The following is a 26,305-nucleotide window of genomic DNA, read 5'->3' as shown; positions in this document are numbered from 1 at the left end:
ACGACTGATCCGTGTAAAGGAAAGAATGAATGGGGCCATGTATCGTGAGATTTTGAGTGAAAACCTTCCATCAACAAGGGCATTGAAGATGAAACGTGGCTGGGTCTTTCAGCATGACAATGATCCCAAACACACCGCCCGGGCAACGAAGGAGTGGCTTCGTAAGAAGCATTTCAAGGTCCTGGAGTAGCCTAGCCAGTCTCCTGATCTCAACCCCATAGAAAATCTTTGGAGGGAGTTGAAAGTCCGTGTTGCCCAGCGACAGCCCCAAAACATCACTGCTCTAGAGGAGATCTGCATGGAGGAATGGGCCAAAATACCAGCAACAGTGTGTGAAAACCTTGTGAAGACTTACAGAAAACGTTTGACCTCTGTCATTGCCAACAAAGGGTATATAACAAAGTACTGACATGAACTTTTGTTATTGACCAAATACTTATTTTCCACCATAATTTGCAAATAAATTCTTTAAAAATCAGACAATGTGATTTTCTGGATTTTTTTCTCATTCTGTCTCTCATAGTTGAAGTGTACCTATGATGAAAATTGCAGGCCTCTCTCATCTTTTTAAGTGGGAGAACTTGCACAATTGGTGACTGACTAAATACTCTTTTGCCCCACTGTATGTGGTTCCTCTGTATCACGTGTCCCGTTGCTTTATGACCCTTTTCGATTTCCATATGAGAGGCTGGGTTCGGCTTTGTGAGCCCTTTGGCCTTCCACACTGCTGACTCTCCCCTCCTAGTCTCCTTCTGTCTCTGCGGTCAAACCGGCAGCCCGGAGTACTGAGGTAAAACCTTTTTAATAATCTTTATTTTATTAATAAATATCTTTATATCGTGCTTAATAGCTTTATATTTCAGTTGCAGTGTCGGATGAACAGGTTTTGTTGCAGTTAGCATGAAGCTAGCTGTCGTGTTAGCATGAAGCTCCTCTCAGCTGCCGAGCCTCTCTGTTTAAAACAGGATTAAAGGATTAATATTTTGGAAAAATATATCTTTGTTGTGATGAATATTACATATTGATGCTGTGGAGAGTGTAAAGAGTGCAGTGATGTAATGAGCAGGCCGGAAGTGGAGCTGCAGGCCGGAAGTGGAGCTGAGGCCCGGGTCAGACTCGACAGCACTTTCAATAAACTCTTTATAATTGTAGATATTTTATTTATTTTTGAGTGCTTCATCACCCACACAGCATTATGTAGCTGCTTAATAGGTGCTCTGATTGGGAGATTTGTTTGCAGACATTATTATTATTATTATTTTATAAAATATTATAATAATAAAGTTTTAAATGCAGATGTTTACTGTCCAGTGTATAAATGTTTGTATCTCCAGCTGTTATTACACTGGGCTGGAGATCTCTACACTGTATGCTGTATAAACAGGGACAGAATTTCCAAGCGTTAATATTAATGAGCACATTACTTTGTGTCTGAGGCTCCGCCCACATGAACACAGCTATATTATTGAAAATGTAGATCTTTTCCCTCTGCGATTTGTCCACAAGGACCTGATCTCCACCGGAAAGAAACATCAGAAGATTAGAGTCAAAACACTCGGAAGGGTTTTGAAATTTCCACCCTGGACGTGAAAAATCATAACGGCGTAAAGCGGCGCGTAAACGTCACGCCCGTCACGTGTGTTTGTGTTATGAGCGTGCTCAGACTCGGCGGCCAATCAAGTCGTTACTCTGCGCTGTGTAGTTTCTTTTGTCGCTTTAATTTGACGTTGTGTTGTGATGAAACCTTCACCCGGAGGAGACGGGCTGATTGGAGACGCACCGCTCCGGGGCCCGGCGCTTTTCAGTCTTCTCTCAGTGATGTTCTTGAGGCGTTTGACGTAACGCTTTATGACGTGCGGTCACTGTGCCGGTGTGATCGTGTGACCGTGAATTATTTAAAAATGGAGCATTTTGAAGTTTCAGATGCTCAGAAACGGGAAGTTACGCTTTCCTTTAATAAATACTGTAAAATGGAACTCGGTTATATTTGTTTTATTTTATTTTTTGAGTGTTTGGGTTTTTCGTTGGTCGCTCAAAAGTCTGCTGTCAACCTTTTATCAGATTGATCGTTATGCAAATTTATGATGAAACCTGAATGGAAAAGCCAATGAAATCAGTTTGATCTTTGTTAAATTGGATGTACAGGTGGTTCTGGTGTTTTTTCTGTTAGTGAGTGATGAATAGGGCCGGGTATCGTTTGGGTTTTTTCTGGTACCGGCGCTGAAACACTTCCTGAACCGATACCTGAAGCACGAAATGAAGGTTGATGACGCTCTAGAAGACGGTTTTTATTTCTGTCTCCCGTTCGCTCCAAACACACTGAAACTGCAACGAGAACGCACTTCACCCGCTGTCCAATATCAGAATAAAAATAAATTAAAGCACACAATCATTTAAATAACTAAAATAATTTAAAAAACTGGTTAACGGTATGTAATGAGGGTCTGGGAGACGGGCATCACAGTTTAAGGTGCGTTTTATTTCTCTTTTTACTTTCACTTTTCAGTGACTTCACACACACACCGGGGAATGCAGCTCTCACTCTCTGTCTGTCTCTCACTCTCTGTCTGTCTGTCTCTCTCACTCTCTCTCTCTGTCTGTCTCTCTTTCCCCATCTGTTTGTGTCTCTGTCTATCTCTCCCCTGTCTGTCTATCTCTCCCTGTCTCTCTCTCTCACTCTGTCTGTATCACTCTCAGTCTGTCTCTGTCTGTCTCTCTCTCTCCCTCCCTGTCTCTCATTACAGTAATGAGTGGGTGTAGTGAGGAGCGTTTGAAACGCTGTGATGTTGGTAAATGTGTGAAAGAGGAGAGAAAGGGTAAATCGGTAAGCGGCTCGCAGAAGCGAGCGTCTCTGTCTGTTAGAACTTCAGGAGATCGAGACGTTGAGGGCGAAATAAATTTGATCAGAAGTCAGGACTGATCGATCGAGACTGGAGATATAGATCTACAGAAAATCTTAAACTAACGTTAACATGTTGGACTCGATCTAATCTAACATTAACATCCCAGATTAATATTAACATGATTAGTATTCACTCATGTTAGACCTGGTCAGAGCTAATTGCAGCTGGATTGCAGCCATTTAATTGAATGTTAAATGGTTCTGTTGTTAATAATACAGTAATCAATGTGAGGGTTAGATCTTTATGGTGAGGTCACTGTACAGTAACAGGCCTGAGGGTCTTCAAATACACTACATGATGATGATGATGAACTGGCTTTAAAAGTTTGCAGTGAAAATATTTCTGACCCCTGCGACCCTGTAGAACAGGATAAAGCGGCGAGAGATGATGAGATGAGATATTTCTGACCTTAACTTGCACCCAGAGCTATAACACACACACACCCCGCCCCCGGCAGGTTTCCTCTCTCTCTGAAACCTGTTTACATCCCTGAGATCATCCCCAATTCAGATGTTTTGATGTAGAAAATCAGACAAAATGCAAACACGTAGCTCATAGCTGTGCCCTTCACCGTACATCGTCTTCCTCCTGTGTGTGTGAGAGACCACGACGCCCCCCACAGGCGGGAAGATCAGTGGGCTTGTCTTTAAAAGTTCAAAAATAGTGCTTAACATTTTAACTTATAAAATGTGTGTGGGACAGAAATCCAGTGTATTCTGTGAGAAACAGGTTACCATGACAACGCTGCTGTAAACAGACTTGCACATGGATGTGGGATGATGTAATCAGTTATTCTGTCTTCTGTTGTTGTTGTTTTTAGAACAGGATAGAATTATGATTATTTTTAGATGTCCCACAGCACTAATGATGGTGTGTGTGATTATGGGTTATGAGTTCAGAGCATATTTAGTTATGACTTGATCTCTCCTGCAGAAATATGGCCGCCCCTCCATCATATGCTGATCTCGGCAAAGCAGCGAAGGACGTCTTTAACAAGGGATACGGTGAGACACACAGAGTCTGTCTCTCTGTTAACACATTTTCAGTACAAATGCAGTGCCTTTTCCAGTTCTGTAATCCTGTGTGTGTGTGTGTGTGTGTGTGTCAGGGTTTGGGCTGGTGAAGCTAGATCTGAAGACCAAGTCAGCCAATGGTGTGGTATGTACCTTTTGTTTTGTCAACACAAACTTTTCTTTTCCTCCCCCGTTCAGTCCTGGCCAATTCTCATGATCTCTCTCTCATTATATATACAGTTAGGTCCATATATATTTGGACACTGACACACATTTTGTTTTTTTACCTGTTTACTGAAACATATTCAAGTTATAGTTATATAATGGACATAAAGTCCAGACTTTCAGCTTTCATTTGAGGGGATCCACATTAAAATTGGATGAAGGGTTTAGGAGTTTCAGCTCCTTAACATGTGCCACCCTGTTTTTAAAGGGACCAAAAGTAATTGGACAATTGACTCAAAGGCTATTTCATGGGCAGGTGTGGGCAATTCCTTCGTTATGTCATTCTCAATTAAGCAGATAAAAGGCCTGGAGTTGATTTGAGGTGTGGTGCTTGCATTTGGAAGATTTTGCTGTGAAGAAAACATGCGGTCAAAGGAGCTCTCCATGCAGGTGAAACAAGCCATCCTTAAGCTGCGAAAACAGAAAAAAACCATCCGAGAAATTGCTACAATATTAGGAGTGGCAAACTCTACAGTTTGGTCCATCCTGAGAAAGAAAGAAAGCACTGGTGAACTCATCAATGCAAAAAGACCTGGACGCCCACAGAAGACAACAGTGGTGGATGATGGCAGAATAATTTCCATGGTGAAGAGAAACCCCTTCACAACAGCCAACCAAGTGAACAACACTCTCCAGGAGGTAGGCATATCAATATCCAAATCTACCATAAAGAGAAGACTGCATGAAAGTAAATACAGAGGGTTCACTGCACGGTGCAAGCCACTCATAAGCCTCAAGAATAAAAAGGCTAGATTGGACTTTGCTAAAAACATCTAAAAAGCCAGCACAGTTCTGGAAGAACATTCTTTGGACAGATGAAACCAAGATCAACCTCTACCAGAATGATGGAAAGAAAAAAGTATGGCGAAGGCGTGGTACAGCTCATGATCCAAAGCATACCACCACATCTGTAAAACATGGCAGAGGCAGTGTGATGGCTTGGGCATGCATGGCTGCCAGTGGCACTGGGTCACTAGTGTTTATTGATGATGTGACACAGGACAGAAGCAGCCGGATGAATTCTGAGGTATTCAGAGACATACTGTGTGCTCAAATGCAGCCAAACTGATTGGTCGGAGTTTCATAATACAGATGGACAATGACCCAAAACATAAAGCCAAAGCAACCCAGGAGTTTATTAAAGCAAAGAAGTGGAATATTCTTGAATGGCCAAGTCAGTCACCTGATCTCAACCCAATTGAGCAGCATTTCACTTGTTAAAGACTAAACTTCAGACAGAAAGGCCCACAAACAAACAGCAACTGAAAACCGCTGCAGGGCAATTCCATGTAAATGTCAACCTCACCATGCAAAAATAAAGCAACATGTAATACATCAAAACCACTCCCAGAGATCTCACCTAGGCCTGTATTTTACAGATGTAAATAAGCTGAACCAATTTGTAACCAACCTAATATGTCACTGTCAGTCTTTCTTTCTTATAATGTAAACCCCAAGCTAAAATCAACTTTGATCATGTACAATTCTATATTATTGCCACAAGCCACAGAAATGTATGCTAAAATCCACAAAACAGCAAAACAATAGCCATCCTAAATATTATTTAAGAACTTTGATAGTTTTACCTGATATTTAGAGAGTTTTTCAAAGGGTTATGGTGGTTAAATTGCTGATTTTCTAAACATACGCCATGTCTATTTCAGACGTGTCACATCCATAACGGAATTTCGTCACATCCATAACGCTGACTTTTCCTTCTGAAACTCTGCATGAAATACAAAATATTTTAAACAAAGATTTTTTAATATTCACCTTGGACCCCTCTATCAAATGGATCTCTCCATTTCGACATTAGGTTTACAATTTCACAGAGTTTGATAAAAATGTACAGTCACCCAAGAAAAGTGATACTTTTTCTGTCACATCCATAACGCATCTTTTATTGGCGTTTTCTGGCATGCCCTAGATGTACTATGGGAATTGTTCTTGTTCTATCACTTCTCCAGTATGGTACAGCCTTAAAATATGCAACACCTGTTTAAATACTGGGAGACAATAAAACATGCACTGGGTCATTTGTTGCCATTTTGAGTTCAAGTGTCACGTCCATAACGCTGGAATTGCTCTGCAGTAAAGGCCTGGCAGAGCATTAAAAAGGAGGAAACACAGCGTCTGGTGATGTCCATGAGTTCAAGACTTCAGGCAGTCATTGCCAACAAAGGGTTTTCAACCAAGTATTAGAAATGAACATTTTATTTACAATTATTTAATTTGTCCAGTTACTTCTGAGCCCCTGAAATGAAGGAATTGTGTTAAAAAATGCTTTAGTTCCTCACATTTTTATGCAATCATTTTGTTCAACCCACTGAATTAAAGCTGAAAGTCTGAACTTCAACTGCATCTGAATTGTTTTGTTCAAAATTCATTGTGGTAATGTACAGAACCAAAATTAGAAAAATGTTGTCTCTGTCCAAATATTTATGGACCTAACTGTGTGTGTGTGTGTATGTGTGTATATATATATATATATATATATCAGGGCTTGAAATTGGCGGTGGTCCGGTCACCCGAGGCGACTTAATTTGTCATTTGGCGGGTAATTCCTGTCACTAGGCAGCCCGGCTGGCTAGTTGAAAATAAATATATATGAAGCAAAGATTCAGACTAGGGCTGTGCGATATATCGAATATACTCGATATATCTCTGATAATTCTGTGTGAGATACATAAAATTATTATATCGTAACTATCGAGTATTTTATGGTCATCTGCCGACTTGCGTTTGTTTCATGTTTGTTTAAAACCTTTCCCGGTGGTTTTCTCCCTGTCCCTCAGGCAGTAATGTGAGAGGCTGCCTAAGGGTAAAAAAACAATAACGTCACGCACTCGCCAACCAATCCCGGGCGACATCTCGGTGCTGAAAGGAACTTGCGGGCAGTGTTGCCAGATTGGGTGGTTTTAAGTGCATTTTGGCGGGTTTTGAACACATTTTGGGCCGGAAAACATCAGCAGTATCTGGCAACACTGCCGGCGGGAAGATTTCCTAGTTTCGGTTTACAGCGCTGACTCGGTTCGTGCAATCGCTGGTGTTGCATAGGCTACAGTGTAAGCTCTGTCAATTTCAGTGACAAATTAAAAATGGAAGTGGACGAATCGGTTCCTAAAAGAACTAGTAAGGGGTCAGTCATCTGGCATTTTTTTGGATATCGCGAGGAGGACGTGGAACAGCAAATGCCAGTTTGTAAAGTGTGCAAAAAAAAAAAAAGCAGTATCAAAATACTCGGGTCTTGAAATAAATGCACATTAGTCATGAACAATGGTAACTACTCTCTTTTGCGTTATTTTTGACAGAAGTAAAATTCATACATGAACAAATTTTGGCGAGTTGATTTTCTGTTTGGCGAGTTACTTTGGAAGGGAACTAGTCCGGCTGGCTGGTGAAAAAAAAAAAAATGAATTTTGAGCCCTGCTATAAAGGCCTAAAGAAAATGTCCAGAAACAAACATGTTATAATAACAATTATCACATAAATATATTTATGTATGTAACTGCTGACAAAACAAGCTTATTTTCTCATTTTAAGATCAGAATATTGAAAAAATGGCTTTGGAAAGACCTCCTTTATATCCCAGTGTAGTAGGTCGTTTACTACTTTAACCAGAGCTGTCTCTGTGCTATGATGAGGTCTAAATCCTGACTGATGCATTTCATGGATGTTATTCCTGTGTAAATATGAGCATAACTGCTGTGCCACAGCTTTTTCAAGGATCTTGGAGATAAAGGGGAGGTTTGATATTGGCCGATAACTGGACAGCTGACAGGGATCAAGGTCAGGTTTTTAATCAGGGGTTTGATAACTGCTAGTTAAGGGAAGAATTGATTATTTTTAGAAGAGGTTCAATCGCTTCTGGTATTATCTGTTTGAAGAGATGTGCAGGTGAGGGATCCAGTACACAAGTCGATGATTTAATGAAGAAATTAGTGAAAACTGATGGATCATATCTGAGTGCAATCTGTGTGTTCAGGAGTTCAAGACGAGCGGCTCGTCCAACACCGAGACAGGAAAAGTGAGTGCAAATCTGGAGACCAAGTACAAATGGGACGAATACGGAGTGACCTTCACTGAGAAATGGAGCACGAACAACACACTCGGGACTGAGATCAGCGTCGAGGACCAGGTACACACACACACACACACACAGGTGGTGTTATAGTAAGGTAGTAACTGTGATGTAGAGTGTGGGAGTGGGGCAGGTGTGCTAGTGTTCTGATTGGTCGGTGTGTGATGTGGTTTTACAGATCGTTAAAGGACTGAAGGTGATGTTCGACACGTCGTTCTCTCCAAACACAGGGTGAGAAACTCAATTCTTTTCTCCTCAATAATAATAATAATTTCTCATATCATATTTTATTATGGTTTGAATATTCTCTGTCTGGGTCAGTAAGTATACGAGTACATATTTATTATGTAAGCCCCGCCCCCTTCCCCCTCTGTGTGCAGGAAGAAGAGCGGGAAAGTGCAGACGGCGTATAAGTGCGAGTACGTCAACATGGGCTGCGATGTGGATTTCGATTTCTCCGGTGCGGTGGTTAATGCCGCCGCTGTTCTGGGCTACGACTCCTGGCTCGCCGGCTTCCAGGCGACCTTTGACCCCACCAAGTCCAAAATCACCCGCAACAACTTTGCCATCGGATACCGGGCGCGAGACTTCCAGTTACACACGCACGTGTGAGTGTGTTTATAATCTACAGCACACTCCTCCCTCACTCAGGTCTTAGTTCTTTAATCACGTGTGTGTGTGTGTGTGTGTAGAAACGACGGCTCTGAGTTTGGAGGCTCTGTGTATCAGAAGCTGAGTGATAATCTGGAGACGGCGGTGAATCTGGCCTGGACAGCCGGGAGCACCAACACGCGCTTTGGCATCGCCGCCAAGTACACACTCGACTCCAACTCTTCTGTCAACGTGAGTCAGAAACGCGCGCACACACCACCTGATTAGCACTGGGTCACGTAGTAAACCCTTAACACTGTGATGGTTTTGTCCTCAGGTTAAGGTGAATAACTCCAGTCTGGTTGGAGTGGGATACACACAGACTCTCAGACCAGGTGTGTGTGGGTTTCTCTACATGTTTATATTACTACAGCTAATCGTTAAAGGTACAGTGGGGCAAAAAAGTATTTAGTCAGTCACCAATTGTGCAAGTTCTCCCACTTAAAAAGATGAGAGAGGCCTGTAATTTTCATCATAGATACACTTCAACTATGAGAGACAGAATGAGAGAAAAAAAATCCAGAAAATCACATTGTCTGATTTTTAAAGAATTTATTTGCAAATTATGGTGGAAAATAAGTATTTGGTCAATAACAAAAGTTCATCTCAATACTTTGTTATATACCCTTTGTTGGCAATGACAGAGGTTAAACGTTTTCTGTAAGTCTTCGCAAGGTTTTCACACACTGTTGCTGGTATTTTGGCCCATTCCTCCATGCAGATCTCCTCTAGAGCAGTGATGTTTTGGGGCTGTCGCTGGGCAACACGGACTTTCAACTCCCTCCAAAGATTTTCTATGGGGTTGAGATCTGGAGACTGGCTAGGCCACTCCAGGACCTTGAAACGCTTCTTACGAAGCCACTCCTTCGTTGTCCGGGCGGTGTGTTTGGGATCATTGTCATGCTGAAAGACCCAGCCACGTTTCATCTTCAATGCCCTTGCTGATGGAAGGAGGTTTTCACTCAAAATCTCACGATCCATGGCCCCATTCATTCTTTCCTTTACACGGATCAGTCGTCCTGGTCCCTTTGCAGAAAAACAGCCCCAAAGCATGATGTTTCCACCCCCATGCTTCACAGTAGGTATGGTGTTCTTTGGATGCAACTCAGCATTCTTTCTCCTCCAAACACGACAAGTTGAGTTTTTACCAAAAAGTTCTATTTTGGTTTCATCTGACCATATGACATTCTCCCAATCCTCTTCTGGATCATCCAAATGCTCTCTAGCAGACTTCAGACGGGCCTGGACATGTACTGGCTTAAGCAGGGGGACACGTCTGGCACTGCAGGATTTGAGTCCCTGGCGGCGTAGTGCGTTACTGATGGTAGCCTTTGTTACTTTGGTCCCAGCTCTCTGCAGGTCATTCACTAGGTCCCCCCGTGTGGTTCTGGGATTTTTGCTCACCGTTCTTGTGATCATTTTGACCCCACGGGGTGAGATCTTGCGTGGAGCCCCAGATCGAGGGAGATTATCAGTGGTCTTGTATGTCTTCCATTTTCTAATAATTGCTCCCACAGTTGATTTCTTCACACCAAGCTGCTTACCTATTGCAGATTCAGTCTTCCCAGCCTGGTGCAGGTCTACAATTTTGTTTCTGGTGTCCTTTGACAGCTCTTTGGTCTTGGCCATAGTGGAGTTTGGAGTGTGACTGTGGACAGGTGTCATTTATACTGATAACGAGTTCAAACAGGTGCCATTAATACAGGTAATGAGTGGAGGACAGAGGAGCCTCTTAAAGAAGTTGTTACAGGTCTGTGAGAGCCAGAAATCTTGCTTGTTTGTAGGTGACCAAATACTTATTTTACCGAGGAATTTACCAATTAATTCATTAAAAATCCTACAATGTGATTTCCTGGATTCTTTCCCCCCATTCTGTCTCTCATAGTTGAAGTGTACCTATGATGAAAATTACAGGCCTCTCTCATCTTTTTAAGTGGGAGAACTTGCACAATTGGTGGCTGACTAAATACTTTTTTGCCCCACTGTATGTGAGCTTTATGTTATCAGTAATGCGTGTGTGTGTGTAGGGGTGAAGCTGATTCTCTCTGCGCTGGTTGATGGGAAGAGCGTCAACGCTGGAGGTCATAAACTGGGCCTGGGTTTCGAACTGGAGGCTTAAATGTCCTCTGTGTGTACTATGCAGAAGCAGAACATCCTCACACACACACGCCATCATTCCTCTCAGCACTTTAGTTATTCCTCCTATATTTATTTATTTCCTTCACACACACAGGACCTGGGTTCATCTTTACCATATTCTCCCGAGTATAAAATGTTTTTTTCCTCCTCCGAATGTGATATTTCTCCGACATGCCTGTGTGCTGGTGTTTACAGTAGCCCTGCTGCTCCAGGAATTACGGTAGTTCTCTGCCTTTATGTGCTTCTCAGATGTTGAAATTATGAAGTCGTTGCGTTAAAGTGCACGGCTGGTTCGCTAGCCTGATCGTCCTATTTATTAGCTTTGTGTTAACATGTCGCTGTGATGATTAGCGTTATTGTAATTCTTAAAGACCGAATAAGGAACAGGCAACACTAACAGGACAAACACTAAACTGTGCTGCGGCAGTAGGGGGCGCTGAAGCACTTTTTTCTGAAATAAGACACCAAACTATTTTTACACTTATAGTCTGGAGAATACGGTAAACACTAAGCTCTTGTGACTGAATACTGAGTTACTGAATAAATCACACTGAAGCTGGTATTCTGCTGCTTCCTGTCTCTTTATTTAGTCACGTATGACTGACATACAGCGGCTCCACGTGCCATTTACGCAACGCTAAACCTGTTAGTGGCGATTTTTTTAATCTGAGGGCCTGATGTGATCTAAAAAGCGACACCACGGTACACGAGTGTTTCTTATTTAAACATCAGGCCCTTTCCTCGTCTTTCTATCGTTAAAACACAGCTGATGGTCATGAGAGACACGCTAACGCTTCTCAGTCCGCTCTAACACACCTCGAGAACACAGGACGTCGGTGCCGGCTTTTAAATTATTTTAACTGATGCCTCATTGTGTCAGTCCTGAGACTGCGATCAAGAAATAAATGAAGCCCCGCCTCTAAGGGTACAGAATTAAGTAAGAGACCTGCAGGTCACTGATGCATTATGGGTAAGCAATAGTTGGGGCGTAGTTTGTATAAGCTGTGCTCCTTCACTCATGACCTTGTGTCAGGTGTGTTCAGAGCAGGACACGCACACACACACACACACACGTACGTTAGCGTGTCTCCGCCTGAAGCTGCAGCGTGTTACAGTTTAAAGGCGAGTGAGACTCCGTCCCCCATCATCAGCATGCTCAGGTCCACTCGCGCGTCTCTGTGCAGCTTCTTGTTCAGCGCCGCGATGCTCTGCGTCTCCGCGTCGCCTTCTGCAGGACTCAGCACCTTCCCGCTCCACAGCACCTGGGGTCAAAGGTCATTAACCATAACATCCTGCGACAACAGGAACACCGAAAGTCTTATTCAGCGCTTATGAGCGGTTTTAACAGAACGCGTGATTGTGACCCTGAACGTCTTCCAGAGTGAAGCATGCTGGGTAACAAACAGTTCAGTTTGAAGCCTTGAGTCGGCGTACAGGTCATGTGACACGAGTGTTAAAGGCGTTGAGTGCAGAGTTGAATTCTGGGTAAAATGTTGCGTTTCTGTTGGAGTTTGGAGATGTTTCACTGCTCCACACACTGTATCCTGCGTGTAAACGTTTTGGCGAGATAAGTGTCCTGTGTTCTACGATTCCGGAGATCACTGAAGCAAGCGAGCAACGATGTCACGTGACCACCGTGGGGGCGTGTCTGAGCTACTTTTAACCAAACCAAGTCAGTGCGGGCGAACACGGCGGACTCGGCTCTCCCTCCAGCGGAAAAGGAAAGCTGTCTAGTGAGTGTTACTGCGAGACAGAGCGAGGTTAGAGAGATGACGTGTCATTTTTCTGGACAGAAAACTAAATCATTCTAGCTAGCGCTTAGCTATCTTAGTATTAGAACCCATGGGCTCGACTCCACGGTAGCGAGTACGGGGTTACACACCTAATGTCCTGATCTTACACAGAAAGAAACGAGAACACAAAAAGCAGGAACAGAGAAAATATTCATCTTTTGTTTCACGGATCTATTCGCAAACATCAACCACAAATCCCTGCGACTCAGAACTCTCCGAGGGTCGATGCGGAGTCACCGTGTTTTCTGCGCGTCGCCGTCTTGGTGTGACGCAGTTCCAGAGTTACGCCAATTAGTTACAGCAACTCGTTTCTGTCGGGTCGTACTGTTCACCTCAGGAGGGAGGAAAGCGACCCTCAGGATCTCAGAACGATCACATCCCATTCATCCGCATGATGCTGTTCTTGTGGGACGGAGGAAACCGCCACGCACAATAAAGAAAAATTTCAGATGACACTGCAGTCAGCGCCTTTAACTTGTGTTACCTTTTTTCCTGGTTCAGATAAAGCTGGTCACATGACCGAACTTATTTACCTTTTTAAGATAACGAGCCCAAGCCTTGTTTATTTTAATACGATATCAGATGTGTGACGTTAACCCACAGCCCCACCCGAGTGGACGCTGCTACAGACCGTGATGCTGATACTCACGTTGTCGATGGCGATGATTCCTCCTTTCCTCAACAGCTGCAGTGATTTCTCGTAATAATTGTCGTAATTTTCCTTATCGGCATCAATAAACACAAAGTCAAACGTTTCAGCCTCTCCTGCAGCCAAGAGATCATCTGAGCACACACACACACACATTTCTGAGAGAGAATTCATGAGCGTACTCTGTTGTTTAGATGTGGAGGTGTGTGTTTTAGAGAATCATGAGAAACATTTGCTGTGATGATGCACAGGAAGTGACATCAGCATTCTGAACGGAGTTCGTACCCAGAGTTTTGAGCGCCGGCTGCAAGCGCAGGTCGATTTTTTGTTCAACGCCGGCCTAGAACACGGAGAAGGAAATGACCTTGCGTCATCAGGTATCGCAGATGACCTTGCGTCAGGTGTGTTGGAGCAGAAAAGACACACAAACAAGCGTTAGCACGCAGCTCCACACGAGTCTCTCACCTCTTTCCAGAAGGGCTTTCCGATGTTGGTGTATTCTTCACTCACATCACACGCCACCACCGTACCATCGCCAGGTAACGCCAGCGCAATGCTCAGGGTGTTATAGCCTGTATACACACCTACACACACACACACACACACAGTCTGATGCGCTGTACAGTGGACCTCATTTATCAACCTGGATACGAACAGATTGATTCAGAAATCTCTTGTCGAAAACGTTACACAGGATCTCTGATATTCATGGAAATCCTCGACATTCTGTGAAACGTTTGTGTCGTGCTATCCAGCGGTCTGTGCACTCGACCTTTTATGGAGTTTCGTGGGCGTCACTACATGCAAATGAGCCGTCTGAGGAACGTGCTCTGCACTTTATGGTTCATCAACACACAACAGAAATCAGCGTTTATGAAACTTTTGTACATCTTGAGGAAAGTTTTTGGTTAAGTGTAGCTTACACAAACATTTACACACAGCTTTACTGAAAGACTGATAAATGAGGCCCAGTGTGTGTGTGTGTGTGTGTCGCACCGATCTCGATGGCCTTCTTGGCTTTGATGAGTCTCACCAGGTTTGCCATGAACTGAGACTGTTCACACGCCACCATCATTACGCTCCACTTGTGCTCCATGGTTTTCTGCACAACACACACACCAGACGAGTATTAAACACTGGCAGTGCAGCTGATTGCACCCAGGCGGGCGGTGAAATCGTGGTGTGTGAGGTGAGTGTGTGTGTGTGCTGATAAAAAGGAAACGGTGTGATTACGAGTCGGAGCTTCTTCAGAGCCGGGTGTTCCCTCAGCGAGTGCTCGAGGATGTACTGTATCAGAGGGTCGTCCTTCCCCGCCACATGGCTCTTCAAGTTACTCATTCTGACCCGCCTGCTCCGGCGTTTACCTTCACAGAGAGAAAACATTTACACAAATATTACGTTTAAAATTAATCCATTCAATGGGTTAACCCTGGCCATTTTAAAACATACACACACTAATTATACAGAACACAAAAATATATTAAGAATATTATTTATGCAATTTGTCGTCATGCGTATATATCCGATTAGTTTTTGGCAAAAAAAATTAAAAAGTAATTAAAAAAGCAAATAAAAATTATTATATTTTCGTGAAATCCGTCAGATCAATGCGGAAGTCTTCTTCTTTTGGCTGCTCCCGATTAGCGGCCGCCACAGCAGATCTTTAGTCTCCGTTGCTCCCTGTCTTCCGCATCCTTCTCTACCACTTTCATGTCCTCTCTCACCACATCCATGTATCTCCTCTTTGGCCTTCCTCATTTTCGTTTGCCTGGCAGCTCCATCCTCAACATTCTCCTTCCCACATGCTCTGCATCTCTTCTCAGGATGTGCCCGTACCATCTCAGTCTCATCTCTCTTAGCTTCATTCCCAAGCTCTCCACATGTGATGTCCCTCTGATGTGCTCGTTCCTTATCCTGTCCAACCTCGTCACTCCCATCACAAACCTTAACATCCTCAACTCCGCCACCTCCAACTTTGCCTCCTGTCTCTTCGTTAAGGGTACGGTCTCCAATCCATACTGTACATCACAGCTGGTCTCACTGTCTTATACAGCTTACCTTTCACTTCTGCTGGGACTTTCCTATCACAAATGACTCCCGAAATCCTTCTCCACCTGCTCCACCCTGCCTGCACTCTTTCTCACCTCACTATCGCAGCCCACATTTTCCTGCACAGTTGACCCCAGGGACTTGAATTCACCAACTTCAGGGATCGAAATGGGAATTTGGGAGCACTGGTCCAAATGGAGTAGCACTGGTCCGTATTTATAATTACAAATTTCAAGCCGATTTTATATATTTATTCATATAATACAACCATATTATACATGAGTGATCAATTTCAACTGTCTATAAACTTCTTCCTCAGTCATCTCATTATCATCACAATCTTCGAAACCCTCATCCAGATCATCATCGTCTATCGGGTCATACACCACATCATGCTGCGCCTCCTCGTCATCTTCCACCTCCTCATTCTGTCTCTCCTGGGGCTCGACATCTCCTGCCACATACTCCCTCTCCTCACCTGCAGGCTGCTCTGCCTCATCAGACTTGTTGAGCGATATCCGTTTGTTTTGACAGCTGTCAGAAACGTCAAGCCGAGGACTTTTAAACTTCGTGGGGGTCTAATCTATCTGACCAATAGCGGTTCAAGTTACATTTGTCTTCACGGGCAGCAACGAAAATGAACGGGAAGAAACGAAACTTCACGCAGCCATGCTGCATGTAGCGGTGTATACTGTGCACATAAACAATATGGCGGCGCCCGCGTCTATGCCAACTTGACAAATGTCTCACAAAATCTATTGAAATTATCGTAAAAAACGGTAAAATAGACCAAGTTCTGCTTAAAATGGGCGAGAATCGTTGATAGAAATCATCGAGGCAGTGAGTAGTTTGATATATATAGCGTGGCGAGCCAGTCGCCCACTCGGTCGAGTACATGTTGTCACTAGTCGCCCGTACCCTTTCCAACTCACACTGGCGAGTGGGCGACCGCCCGTTTTGATCCCTGAACTTTCTTTACGTCTGCTCCTTGCATCTTCAGTACACTCATCCCCATTCTCACTGATGCACATGTATTCTGTTTTGCTCCTGCTCACCTTCATTCCTCTTCGTTCCAATGCATCCCTCCATCTCTCCAAACCCAACTCAACCTCCTTTCTACTTTCACCACATATCACAACATCATCCGCAAACATCATGTTCCATGGTGACTCTTGCCTCACTTCATCCGTCAAGCTATCCATCACTATGGCAAACAAGAAAGGACTCAAAGCAGATCCTTGATGGAGTCCCACCTTCACCTTGAACCATTCAGTCGTTCCAGCTGCACACCTCACTGCTGTTTCACTGTTCTCATACATGTCCTGCACCACTCTGATATACTTCTCATTCACTCCACTCTTTCTCATACAATACCATAACTCATCTCTCGGCACTCTATCGTATGCCTTCTCCAGGTCTACAAACACACAATGTAGCTTACTCTGGTCTTCCCTGTACGTCTCCATTAACGTTCTTAAAGCAAAAATTGCATCCGACGTGCTCTTCCTTGGCATAAACCCGTACTGCTGTTCACAGATTGCTACCTCTCTTCTCAATCTCGCCTCCAATACCCTTTCCCATAGCTTCATGGTGTGGCTCATCAGTTTCATTCCTCTGTAATTACTGCGGCTCTGCACATCTCCCTTATTCTTGTATATTGGGACGAGCACACTCTTTCTCCATTCATTTGGCATCTTCTCATTCTCTAGGATCTTATTAAACAAACAAACAAAAACAATCTTGTTAGGAACTCCACAGCCGTCTCACCCAAACATCTCCCAAACAGCTCCAAACCTCACCCAAACATCTCCCAAACATAAACATCTCCATCTCCTACCTGTCACGCCGTGAGAGTGTGTGGGTGGGTGTGAGAGTGTGTGTGTGGGTGAGTGAGAGTGTGGGTGGGTGTGAGTGTGTGGGTGTGTGTGTGTGTGGGTGAGAGGGTGAGTGTGAGTGTGTGTGTGAGTGAGTGAGTGAGTGAGTGAGTGAGTGAGAGTGTGGGTGGGTGGGTGGGTGAGTGTGAGAGTGTGTGTGGGTGGGTGAGTGTGAGAGTGTGGGTGGGTGGGTGGGTGTGAGAGTGTGAGAGGGTGAGTGTGAGAGTGTGTGTGGGTGAGTGAGTGTGTGTGTGGGTGAGTGAGTGAGAGTGTGAGTGAGAGTGTGGGTGGGTGAGTGTGAGAGTGTGTGTGCGTGAGTGAGTGAGTGAGAGTGTGGGTGGGTGTGAGTGAGTGAGTGAGAGTGAGTGAGCGAGCGTGTGTGTGGGTGAGAGTGTGAGTGGGTGAGTGTGGGTGAGTGGGTGGGAGTGAGAGAGTGTGCGCGAGAGGGTGTGTGGGTGAGAGTGTGTGTGGGTGGGTGTGAGAGAGTGTGGGTGGGTGTGAGAGTGTGTGTGTGGGTGAGTGTGGGTGAGAGTGTGTGGGTGAGTGAGTGTGTGGGTGTGTGTGTGTGTGTGTGTGTGGGTGGGAGTGTGTGAGTGAGTGTGTGTGTGTGTGGGTGGGAGTGTGTGAGTGAGTGTGTGTGTGTGTGGGTGGGAGTGTGTGAGTGAGTGTGTGTGTGTGTGTGTGTGTGTGTGGGTGGGAGTGTGTGTGTGTGTGTGTGTGTGTGTGTGGGTGGGAGTGTGTGAGTGAGTGTGTGTGTGTGTGTGTGTGTGTGGGTGGGAGTGTGTGTGTGTGTGTGTGTGGGAGTGTGTGTGGGTGTGTGTGTGTGTGTGTGTGGGTGGGAGTGAGAGTGGGTGGGTGGGTGGGAGTGAGAGAGTGTGTGTGGGTGGTGTGAGTGGGTGGGTGAGTGTGAGAGTGTGTGTGTGGGGGTGGGTGTGAGAGTAGGTGGGTGAGTGTGTGTGTGGGTGAGAGTGTGTGGGTGAGTGTGTGTGTGGGTGAGTGGGTGTGTGTGTGTGAGAGTGTGTGGGTGGGTGGGAGTGAGAGTGTGTGGGTGTGTGTGTGTGGGAGTGAGAGTGGGAGTGAGAGTGGGTGGGTGGGAGTGAGAGTGGGTGGGTGGGAGTGAGAGAGTGTGTGTGGGTGGTGTGAGTGGGTGGGTGAGTGTGTGTGAGTGGGTGAGTGGGTGGGTGGGTGTGAGAGTGTGTGTGTGTGTGTGTGTGTGGGTGGGTGTGAGAGTGGGTGGGTGAGTGTGTGTGTGTGGGTGAGAGAGTGTGTGGGTGAGAGAGTGTGAGTGAGTGTGTGTGTGGGTGAGAGAGAGTGTGAGTGGATGGGTGGGTGGGTGTGAGTGGGTGTGAGAGTGTGTTTGTGTGTGTGAGTGGGTGTGAGAGTGTGTTTGTGTGTGGGTGGGTGTGTGTGTGGGTGGGTGTGAGAGTGGGTGGGTGTGAGTGGGTGTGAGAGTGTGTTTGTGTGGGTGGGTGGGTGTGAGAGTGGGTGGGTGAGTGTGTGTGTGTGAGTGAGAGAGTGTGGGTGGGTGAGTGTGTGAGAGAGTGTGGGTGGGTGAGAGTGTGTGTGGGTGGGTGGGAGTGTGTGTGGGTGGGTGTGAGAGTGTGTGTGTGTGAGTGTGGGCGAGAGTGTGTGGGTGTGTGTGGGTGAGTGAGTGAGTGAGTGTGTGGGTGAGTGTGTGATTGTGTGTGGGTGAGTGTGTGATTGTGTGTGAGTGAGAGTGTGTGTGTGTGTGGGCGGGTGTGAGTGGGTGTGAGTGTGTGGGTGGATGTGTGAGTGTGTGGGCGGGTGGGTGGATGTGTGAGTGTGTGGGCGGGCGGGTGGATGTGTGAGTGTGTGGGCGGGCGGGTGGGTGGATGTGTGAGTGTGTGGGCGGGCGGGTGGGTGGATGTGTGAGTGTGTGGGCGGGCGGGTGGGTGGATGTGTGAGTGTGTGGGCGGGCGGGTGGGTGGATGTGTGAGTGTGTGGGCGGGCGGGTGGGTGGATGTGTGAGTGTGTGGGCGGGCGGGTGGGTGGGTGTGTGGGCGGGCGGGTGGGTGTGTGAGTGTGTGGGCGGGTGGGTGGGTGTGAGAGTGAGTGTGTGTGTGTGTGTGGGTGAGTGAGTGTGTGTGGGTGAGTGGGGGTGAGAGTGTGTGGGGGTGTGTGTGAGTGAGAGAGAGTGTGTGGGTGTGTGGGGTGAGAGTGTGTGGGTGAGAGAGAGTGTGAGTGGGTGGGTGGGTGAGTGGGTGTGAGAGAGTGTGAGTGGGTGAGTGGGTGTGAGAGAGTGTGAGTAGGTGGGTGGGTGTGAGAGAGTGTGAGTGGGTGGGTGGGTGTGAGAGTGTGTGTGTGTGAGAGTGTGGGTGGGTGGGTGTGTGAGAGAGAGAGAGTGTGGGTGGGTGGGTGTGTGAGAGTGTGGGTGGGTGGGTGTGGGCGAGTGTGTGTGTGAGAGTGTGGGTGGGTGGGTGTGGGCGAGTGGGTGGGTGGGTGTGGGCGAGTGGGTGGGTGGGTGTGGGCGAGTGTGTGTGTGGGTGGGTGGGTGTGGGCGAGTGTGTGAGAGTGTGTGGGTGTGAGAGTGTGGGTGAGAGTGGGAGTGGGTGGGTGAGTGTGTGTGGGTGGGTGAGTGAGTGAGAGTGTGGGGGTGAGTGTGTGTGGGTGGGTGAGTGAGTGAGTGTGGGGGTGAGTGTGTGTGTGAGTGGGTGGGTGAGTGGGAGTGTGTGAGAGTGGGTGGGTGGGAGTGAGAGAGTGTGGGTGGGTGAGTGAGAGAGTGGGTGTGAGAGAGAGAGGAAATGAAAGGCGATCAACGCGGAAGTAATCCTGACCAATCAGAGATCAGCTTCACATCCGGGAACTCACGCTGCACGGCCCGCTGGCTAATAGAACAGCTTCTTAGTTAGCGAATTAGCTCAGCTCTGTGTTTCGATTAAATTCCGACAGTTAGCAATTTCATAGGTAAAAATAACAGGCTTAATAATAATAATAATAATAATAAAGTAGAGCGTGTTATAAACAGTTAGCTTTAAGTGGGCTAGCATTAGCATTATCCTGTGAGGCAGTGGGTGAGGGGGAGTGAGGTTTTCTAACCGCCGAATAAACTTCCTCAGAAACGGCTACAACATGAAAATATGTAGATTTAAACAGAAACAGCGTGATTAATGAATATAAAACCTGAATAATGCGAGCTGCGCAGTGGAGTTTATTAACCCGCTGAAACAGTCTTTTGGCGGATGTTTTTAAAGACAGGAAGGGTTTTGTTTACTGTCACTTACCGGAGTAACAAGCGGCTGTAAACCCAACAACCCCGACACTGAGCCGCTCACCGGGGAGACTCACACACTCACCGGCCCAACAACCCCGACACTGAGCCGCTCACCGGGGAGACTCACACACTCACCGGCCCAACAACCCCGACACTGAGCCGCTCACCGAAGAGACTCACACACACACACCGGCTATAACCCCAACAACCCCGACACTGAGCCGCTCACCGAAGAGACTCACACACACACACCGGCTATAACCCCAACAACCCCGACACTGAGCCGCTCACCGGGGAGACTCACACACACTGCTCCCTTACACACAGGGCGTGGCAGTCACATGATCCCCCACAATGTTTGTGAATAACTTTCCCTGCCTCTGTGTGTGTGTGTGTGTGTGAGAGAGAGTGTGTGTGTGTGAGAGAGAGTGTAGTGATTAAAACAGGTGAAGTTTTCCATTTTCCTTTGTTCCCAGAGATCTTTAAACTCTTCCCCTTGTGTTCACTTCCTTGTTTGTAAAGGGTGCAGGAGTGTGACGCGTGGACGGATGAGGATACGGTTTTCCTTTACGATGAGTTGTTTATTAAAGTAAAGAGGGGCAACAGAAACGTGTAAAACTCTAAAGCAGGGAAGCGCGGCGTGCGTTTCACTGAGCGGCATGACGCAACAGGCCGCCGCACAGGCGCGCGCTCGGTCACGCTCACCGACTGTTGCGCGTGCACGCCTCCAGGCCGCGTCACCACACCGGCTTACAGAGAAAGTATTACCGCCACCTACAGGGGACAATCACAACAACACCCTCACACCATACACAATGTGTTGTAATGTCAGTTTGAAACACAAAGTCTAATCCAAATCTAAAGTAACACAGATTTTCAGGAGCTCTTATAATAACACTAAAATGAAAAGAATGGCTCTTACAGAGTGTGTGTGAGAGAGAGTGTGAGAGGGAGTGTGAAATGAAACACGATCAGCTTTTTGATGATGAACCTTCATAACTTTCACACGTAATCAGCCATAACATTAAACCCACTGAGAGGTGAAGAAGTGAATAACATTGATTATCTCATTACATTCTGTCACTAAACGAACAGCTGATCACTCCGAGGTGCTCGCTGAGCACCCATATTTATTAGTCTGGTCCTGCGTTTCCTTTCCTTCGTATAGAACACAACGTCTTTTCTTCTCGCTTTCTTTCCGTTACTGTAGTCGCTCTTTCACGTTTCATTCGCACACTCACGTCCTCCATTTTTCTCTCCTGTTTCAAACTTGTATCCCACAATGCCTTGCATGAACAGGGAAAGATCACATGATGCATGACTTAGTATCTTGTATTGGGTCATGGGGAAGCAGGAAAAAATAGTGGAGAATTTAGGGCCACATGGAGATAAATTCATTAATTCATCTCATCTCATTATCTCTAGCTGCTTTATCCTGTTCTACAGGGTCGCAGGCAAGCTGGATCCTATCCCAGCTGACTATGGGCGGAAGGCGGGGTACACCCTGGACAAGTCGCCAGGTCATCACAGGGCTGACACATAGACACAGACAACCATTCACACTCACATTCACACCTACGCTCAATTTAGAGTCACCAGTTAACCTAACCTGCATGTCTTTGGACTGTGGGGGAAACCGGAGCACCCGGAGGAAACCCACGCGGACACGGCGAGAACATGCAAACTCCACACAGAAAGGCCCTCGCCGGCCACGGGGCTCGAACCCAGAACCTTCTTGCTGTGAGGCAACAGCACTAACCACTACACCACCATGCCGCCAATTGTAGGATATATAACAGTAAAAACTTTTTTCCTTTTTTGGGGAAGAAATTATGTGGCCAACAAACCTGACTTGGTGATAACTGTAATGTACTTTATAATAAAGTTAACATTAGCTAACTGTCTGCAACAGAGGCACAAAGAACAGAAATAGTACAATAATTAGAGCATGGTTGGAGAAAGGTCAGAGAAAAAAATGTTCTGTCTGGCTCTGATTGGCAATTGTGGAAGATAAAACACTTAGCTGTACTGCCTCGATACATTACGGTTATCTTCTAGCAAAACAAACAGTGTGGTTTTAACATTAATGTAAACTGAGACAGAATGCTAACATGAACTCATTTTAGTTAACGCTAACTTACTGAGCTAATTTTAATGTTAGATAATTCTTTTTGCTAATCTGAAAAACACAAAGCACTCGACTCACCACGTTAATCAGATTGATAAAACTATCTTCCAGCAAAAGCAACAGAGTTGTTTTAATGTTGTAAACTGAGACCGACGTGCTAAATTTAGTGAGAACGCTGCAAATACGAAGCTTTTCAGCGGCTGTGTGATAACAGGGTTCTAAATAACAGAAAATTAAATTGGAGAAAGTCACAATTATTTTTTGCATCAATGATAAGGATGATGGCAAAAATAAAAAATAAAAATAGTGACTTACTGACAGGAGGCTGAGGGGCCCGTGCAGCTCTGGGCGTCTGTGAGAGAAAGCTGAGCAGGTTGTGGTGCGGCAGTGGCTTTGTGGTGACGGAAACTGGCTGAGCTCCAAGACTGAAATCAACACAGGCTGCAAAACCACCTTTTACAAGGAAACAAAAAGATCTTATGCCATTTTTTTTGATCCCGCACTTTTCTTTCACCTTTCCCAGATGCCCAGCTGTTTACAGTAAAGTTTACTGTTATACCACATTCAGGAAGAGAGTCAAAGAAGGCAACATCAGTGAATCCACACGTCTGCAAACTTATCAAGAAGCTCAGGCCCTGTTTACATTATTTCGAATCAGCGGATCATCAGATTAACGTTTTTAAAACGATTCGCGTACACACACAAAATTTCTGTGCCCACAACAAAACTGTTCCCCGTGCACACAGCAACGCCAATACACGGATACGCTAATCACATGACTAATTAGACGGCACGTCACATGATCCCAGTGCATATCGGGCATGCGCAAGTCACTCACCACTTGCAAGCACATAAAGTGTGTGAGAGATTGAGTGAGCGAGTGAGAGAGAGAGAGTGAGCAAGAGAGTGTGAGAGAGAAAGAAAGAGAGAGCAAGTGAACAAAAGAGTGTGAGAGAGCATAAGAATCAAAATTTGAAGTTCTTTATGGAAATCAGGGACGCCGTGTCATTGGGACTAAAGAGGAGAAGGTTTTTCAGCAGTCGCGTCACATGACCAACGTGGCATGACCAACGCCAGCGAATCAGGAAGGTGGATGTCACAGTGACGTTGTCCAATGACGACGTCAGCTAGAGCTCAGCACTGCGTATCCTCGTTCCTCAATGTTTACACAGCACCGGATCAGATACGTACTGGGTTGAATACGTGGGCCCTGGCGGATTCAAACTGTTCCGCCTGTGGAGTTGTTTCCCGGCGTTTTAATGTGCACAGGCAGTGCATCCGCAACGACAACGATACGGATACGGTCTAATGTAAACACCACCTCAGTGACTTTAAATTGAACTTGATATGATCTTCACCACACACACACACACACACACACAGAGAGAGAGAGAGAGAGAGAGTTTCACCCAGCCATGTGTTCACTTATTTACTCTCTCACCCACTCATTCAGTGACTAAACCCAGTGTCTTTTCTTATTCAGATTGTTGGAGGTCTAGTTTTACATCCCAAACCGTGTGATTGTTTTGTGTTCACGTCCCAGCTGTAACACTCATGCAGACTGGACCACTGCTGTTCTGCAGCAGGTTAATTAAAAACAGCTAGTTTAATGTTGAAAAAAAAATGTCACTGTGAGTTACCAAATATTATATGCACTGTCATTTAGATAAAAAATTGTAAATATTTTAAAAGAATAAAGCAAACAAAAAAGATAACAGGCAGGAAGTTCAGGTTTATTCAGGTATCGCTTATTGCACTGGGCTTTTTCCCCCCAGTAAACATTTGAGAAGGAGCTGCGTCATTATTATTATTATTATTATTATTATTATTATTATTATTATTATTATTATACATTTACTGATAGTTTTGTCAGTAAATTATTGTGTATTTACAGTAGATTCAAATACAGCTTACGTCCTGTAAATCCACAGTAATTTACTGACAAAACTGTGACCAGTATTGTGCTGTAAATGTACAGGAATACAGTAAAGAACTGTACATTTGTTTCTAGTAAAACACTGTGAGTCTAAAATACAGTAAAGAACTGTAAACAACAACAACACAGGACTTTGTAGGTGAAGCTGCTGCCAGTTAATTACTGTGAATTCACACTGAAAGGTTTTAGTGTATACACAAATAAACACTGAATGTCTCACATCTACCATTCTCTATCCAAATAAAAAAGGAATAAAAGATTATTTCTAATCCCCTCTTTGTGCTCTGTAGGCCTTTGTATTTCTCAGTAGAGCTGAGCAGTGTTTTTATGACAGAATATAAATGATTATTTCTATTAATATTCACAGCTTTCAAGGCGAACCTCGAAAAAACTGTCTGATCCACATCCAATAAACAATTCACATTAACTCAACTGAAATCCACACTCATGTTTCTGACTTCAGTTTTTTTTTTTTTAAATCTCATTCTGACCACTAAGACCTCAATATTTTTTTTATCAAAACAACTCCAATTATATTCTAAAATAGTTATTTATTTACAGGAATCAATTTGATTTGAAAAAACAAGTAAGTAAAGCTCTGAAAACTCACTTCAAAGTCTCCTGTGAATCAGAACATCAAAATTATCAGAGGGAAAATTTTGCTGAATCCTTCATCAGAAACAGTGAGAGAACATCCTTATAAAAGTGATCTGATTGATATTGACGAGTAATCAGAGATTATAAGCTTTTTAATGAGATTATTCATGATAGAAAATATTCAAATATTCACTCCTCCTAGAACTGCCACCTTATTGTGGTGGAGGGGTTTGTGTGCTTGAATGATCCTAGGAGCTATGCTGTCAGGGGCATTACGCCCCTGTTAGGGTCTCCCAAGGCAGACAGGTCCTAGGTGACAGGCCAGACCAAGATCAGTTCACCAAACCCCTTATGGATAATAATCGATCAAGGACTGTGACGTCGCCCAGTATGGCGCAGCCAGGGCCCCACCCTGGAACCAGGCCCGGGGTTGGGGCTCGTATGCGAGCGCTTGGTAGCCGGGCCTTTGCCCACGGGGCCCGGCCGGGCTCAGCCCGAAGCAGTGACGTGGGCCCGACCTCCTGTGGGTTCACCACCCACAGAGGTAGCCGTAGGGGGCCGGTGCAGTGTGGATTGGGTGGCAGTCAAAGGCAGGGGCCTCGACGACCTGATCCCCGAACACAGCGGCTAGCTGTTGGGACATGGAATGTCACTTCACTGGGGGGGAAAGAGCCTGAGCTTGTGTGGGAGGTTGAAAGGTACCGGCTAGAGATAGTTGGGCTCACCTCCATGCACAGCTTGGGCTCCGGAACCAAAATCCTCGAGAGGGGCTGGACTCTCCACTTCTCTGGAGTCGTCCATGGTGAGCGGTGGCAGGCTGGTGTGGGCTTGCTTATAGCTCCCCAGCTCAGCCACCATGTGTTGGAGTTTACCCCAGTGAACGAGAGGGTCGCCTCTCTGCGCCGTCGGATCAGGGATAGGGCTCTTGCTGTTATTTGTGCCTATGAGCCGAATAGCAGGGCCTTCTTGGAGTCCCTGGGAGAGGTACTGAGAGGTGCTCAGACTGGGGACTCCACTGTTCTACTGGGGGACTTC

At 45.5% G+C, this 26,305-nt stretch overlaps 2 protein-coding genes across 2 annotated transcripts; one reads left to right on the top strand and one right to left on the bottom strand.

The window, feature by feature from the left end:
* The first annotated feature begins 685 nt into the window (after window positions 1-685).
* Window positions 686-11,574, top strand: LOC132897881 (voltage-dependent anion-selective channel protein 2-like). Its single transcript, XM_060939141.1, has 9 exons — window positions 686-790; window positions 3,837-3,907; window positions 4,012-4,061; window positions 8,127-8,279; window positions 8,401-8,453; window positions 8,603-8,830; window positions 8,915-9,065; window positions 9,151-9,208; window positions 10,901-11,574. Exons 2-9 carry the CDS (start codon window positions 3,841-3,843, stop codon window positions 10,990-10,992), a joined length of 852 nt encoding a protein of 283 aa, XP_060795124.1. The 5' UTR covers window positions 686-790; window positions 3,837-3,840; the 3' UTR covers window positions 10,993-11,574.
* On the bottom strand, window positions 11,575-17,252 carry LOC132897882 (catechol O-methyltransferase domain-containing protein 1-like). The gene is made up of 7 exons (XM_060939142.1): window positions 16,559-17,252; window positions 14,688-14,818; window positions 14,451-14,556; window positions 13,920-14,038; window positions 13,740-13,794; window positions 13,455-13,588; window positions 11,575-12,274 (listed from the first exon to the last, which is right to left on the bottom strand). The coding sequence occupies exons 1-7, from the start codon at window positions 16,590-16,592 to the stop codon at window positions 12,122-12,124; spliced, it is 732 nt and encodes a 243-aa protein (XP_060795125.1). The 5' UTR covers window positions 16,593-17,252; the 3' UTR covers window positions 11,575-12,121.
* Between the last annotated feature and the right edge of the window lie 9,053 nt (window positions 17,253-26,305).

The sequence above is a fragment of the Neoarius graeffei genome, chromosome 14 (assembly GCF_027579695.1).
Source record: "Neoarius graeffei isolate fNeoGra1 chromosome 14, fNeoGra1.pri, whole genome shotgun sequence".
NCBI classification, from domain to species: domain Eukaryota; kingdom Metazoa; phylum Chordata; class Actinopteri; order Siluriformes; family Ariidae; genus Neoarius; species Neoarius graeffei.
The sequence above is the reverse complement of the archived record's forward strand: the minus strand, read 5'-3'. Positions and strand labels throughout refer to the sequence as shown.

What these genes read in the sequence shown, in the direction of transcription:
- LOC132897881 (XM_060939141.1), top strand. Translation starts at nt 3,841, where the DNA reads ATGGCCGCCCCTCCATCATATGCTGATCTCGGCAAAGCAGCGAAGGAC. An exon ending in CCAAGTCAGCCAATGGTGTG is followed by an intron (nt 4,062 to 8,126) that starts GTATGTACCTTT and finishes CTGTGTGTTCAG; the next exon opens with GAGTTCAAGACGAGCGGCTC. An exon ending in TTCCAGTTACACACGCACGT is followed by an intron (nt 8,831 to 8,914) that starts GTGAGTGTGTTT and finishes GTGTGTGTGTAG; the next exon opens with AAACGACGGCTCTGAGTTTG.
- LOC132897882 (XM_060939142.1), bottom strand. Translation starts at nt 16,592, where the DNA reads ATGGAGGGATGCATTGGAACGAAGAGGAATGAAG. An exon ending in TGGAACGAAGAGGAATGAAG is followed by an intron (nt 14,819 to 16,558) that starts GTGAGCAGGAGC and finishes CTCTCTGTGAAG; the next exon opens with GTAAACGCCGGAGCAGGCGG. An exon ending in GAAAGCCCTTCTGGAAAGAG is followed by an intron (nt 13,795 to 13,919) that starts GTGAGAGACTCG and finishes TCCGTGTTCTAG; the next exon opens with GCCGGCGTTGAACAAAAAAT.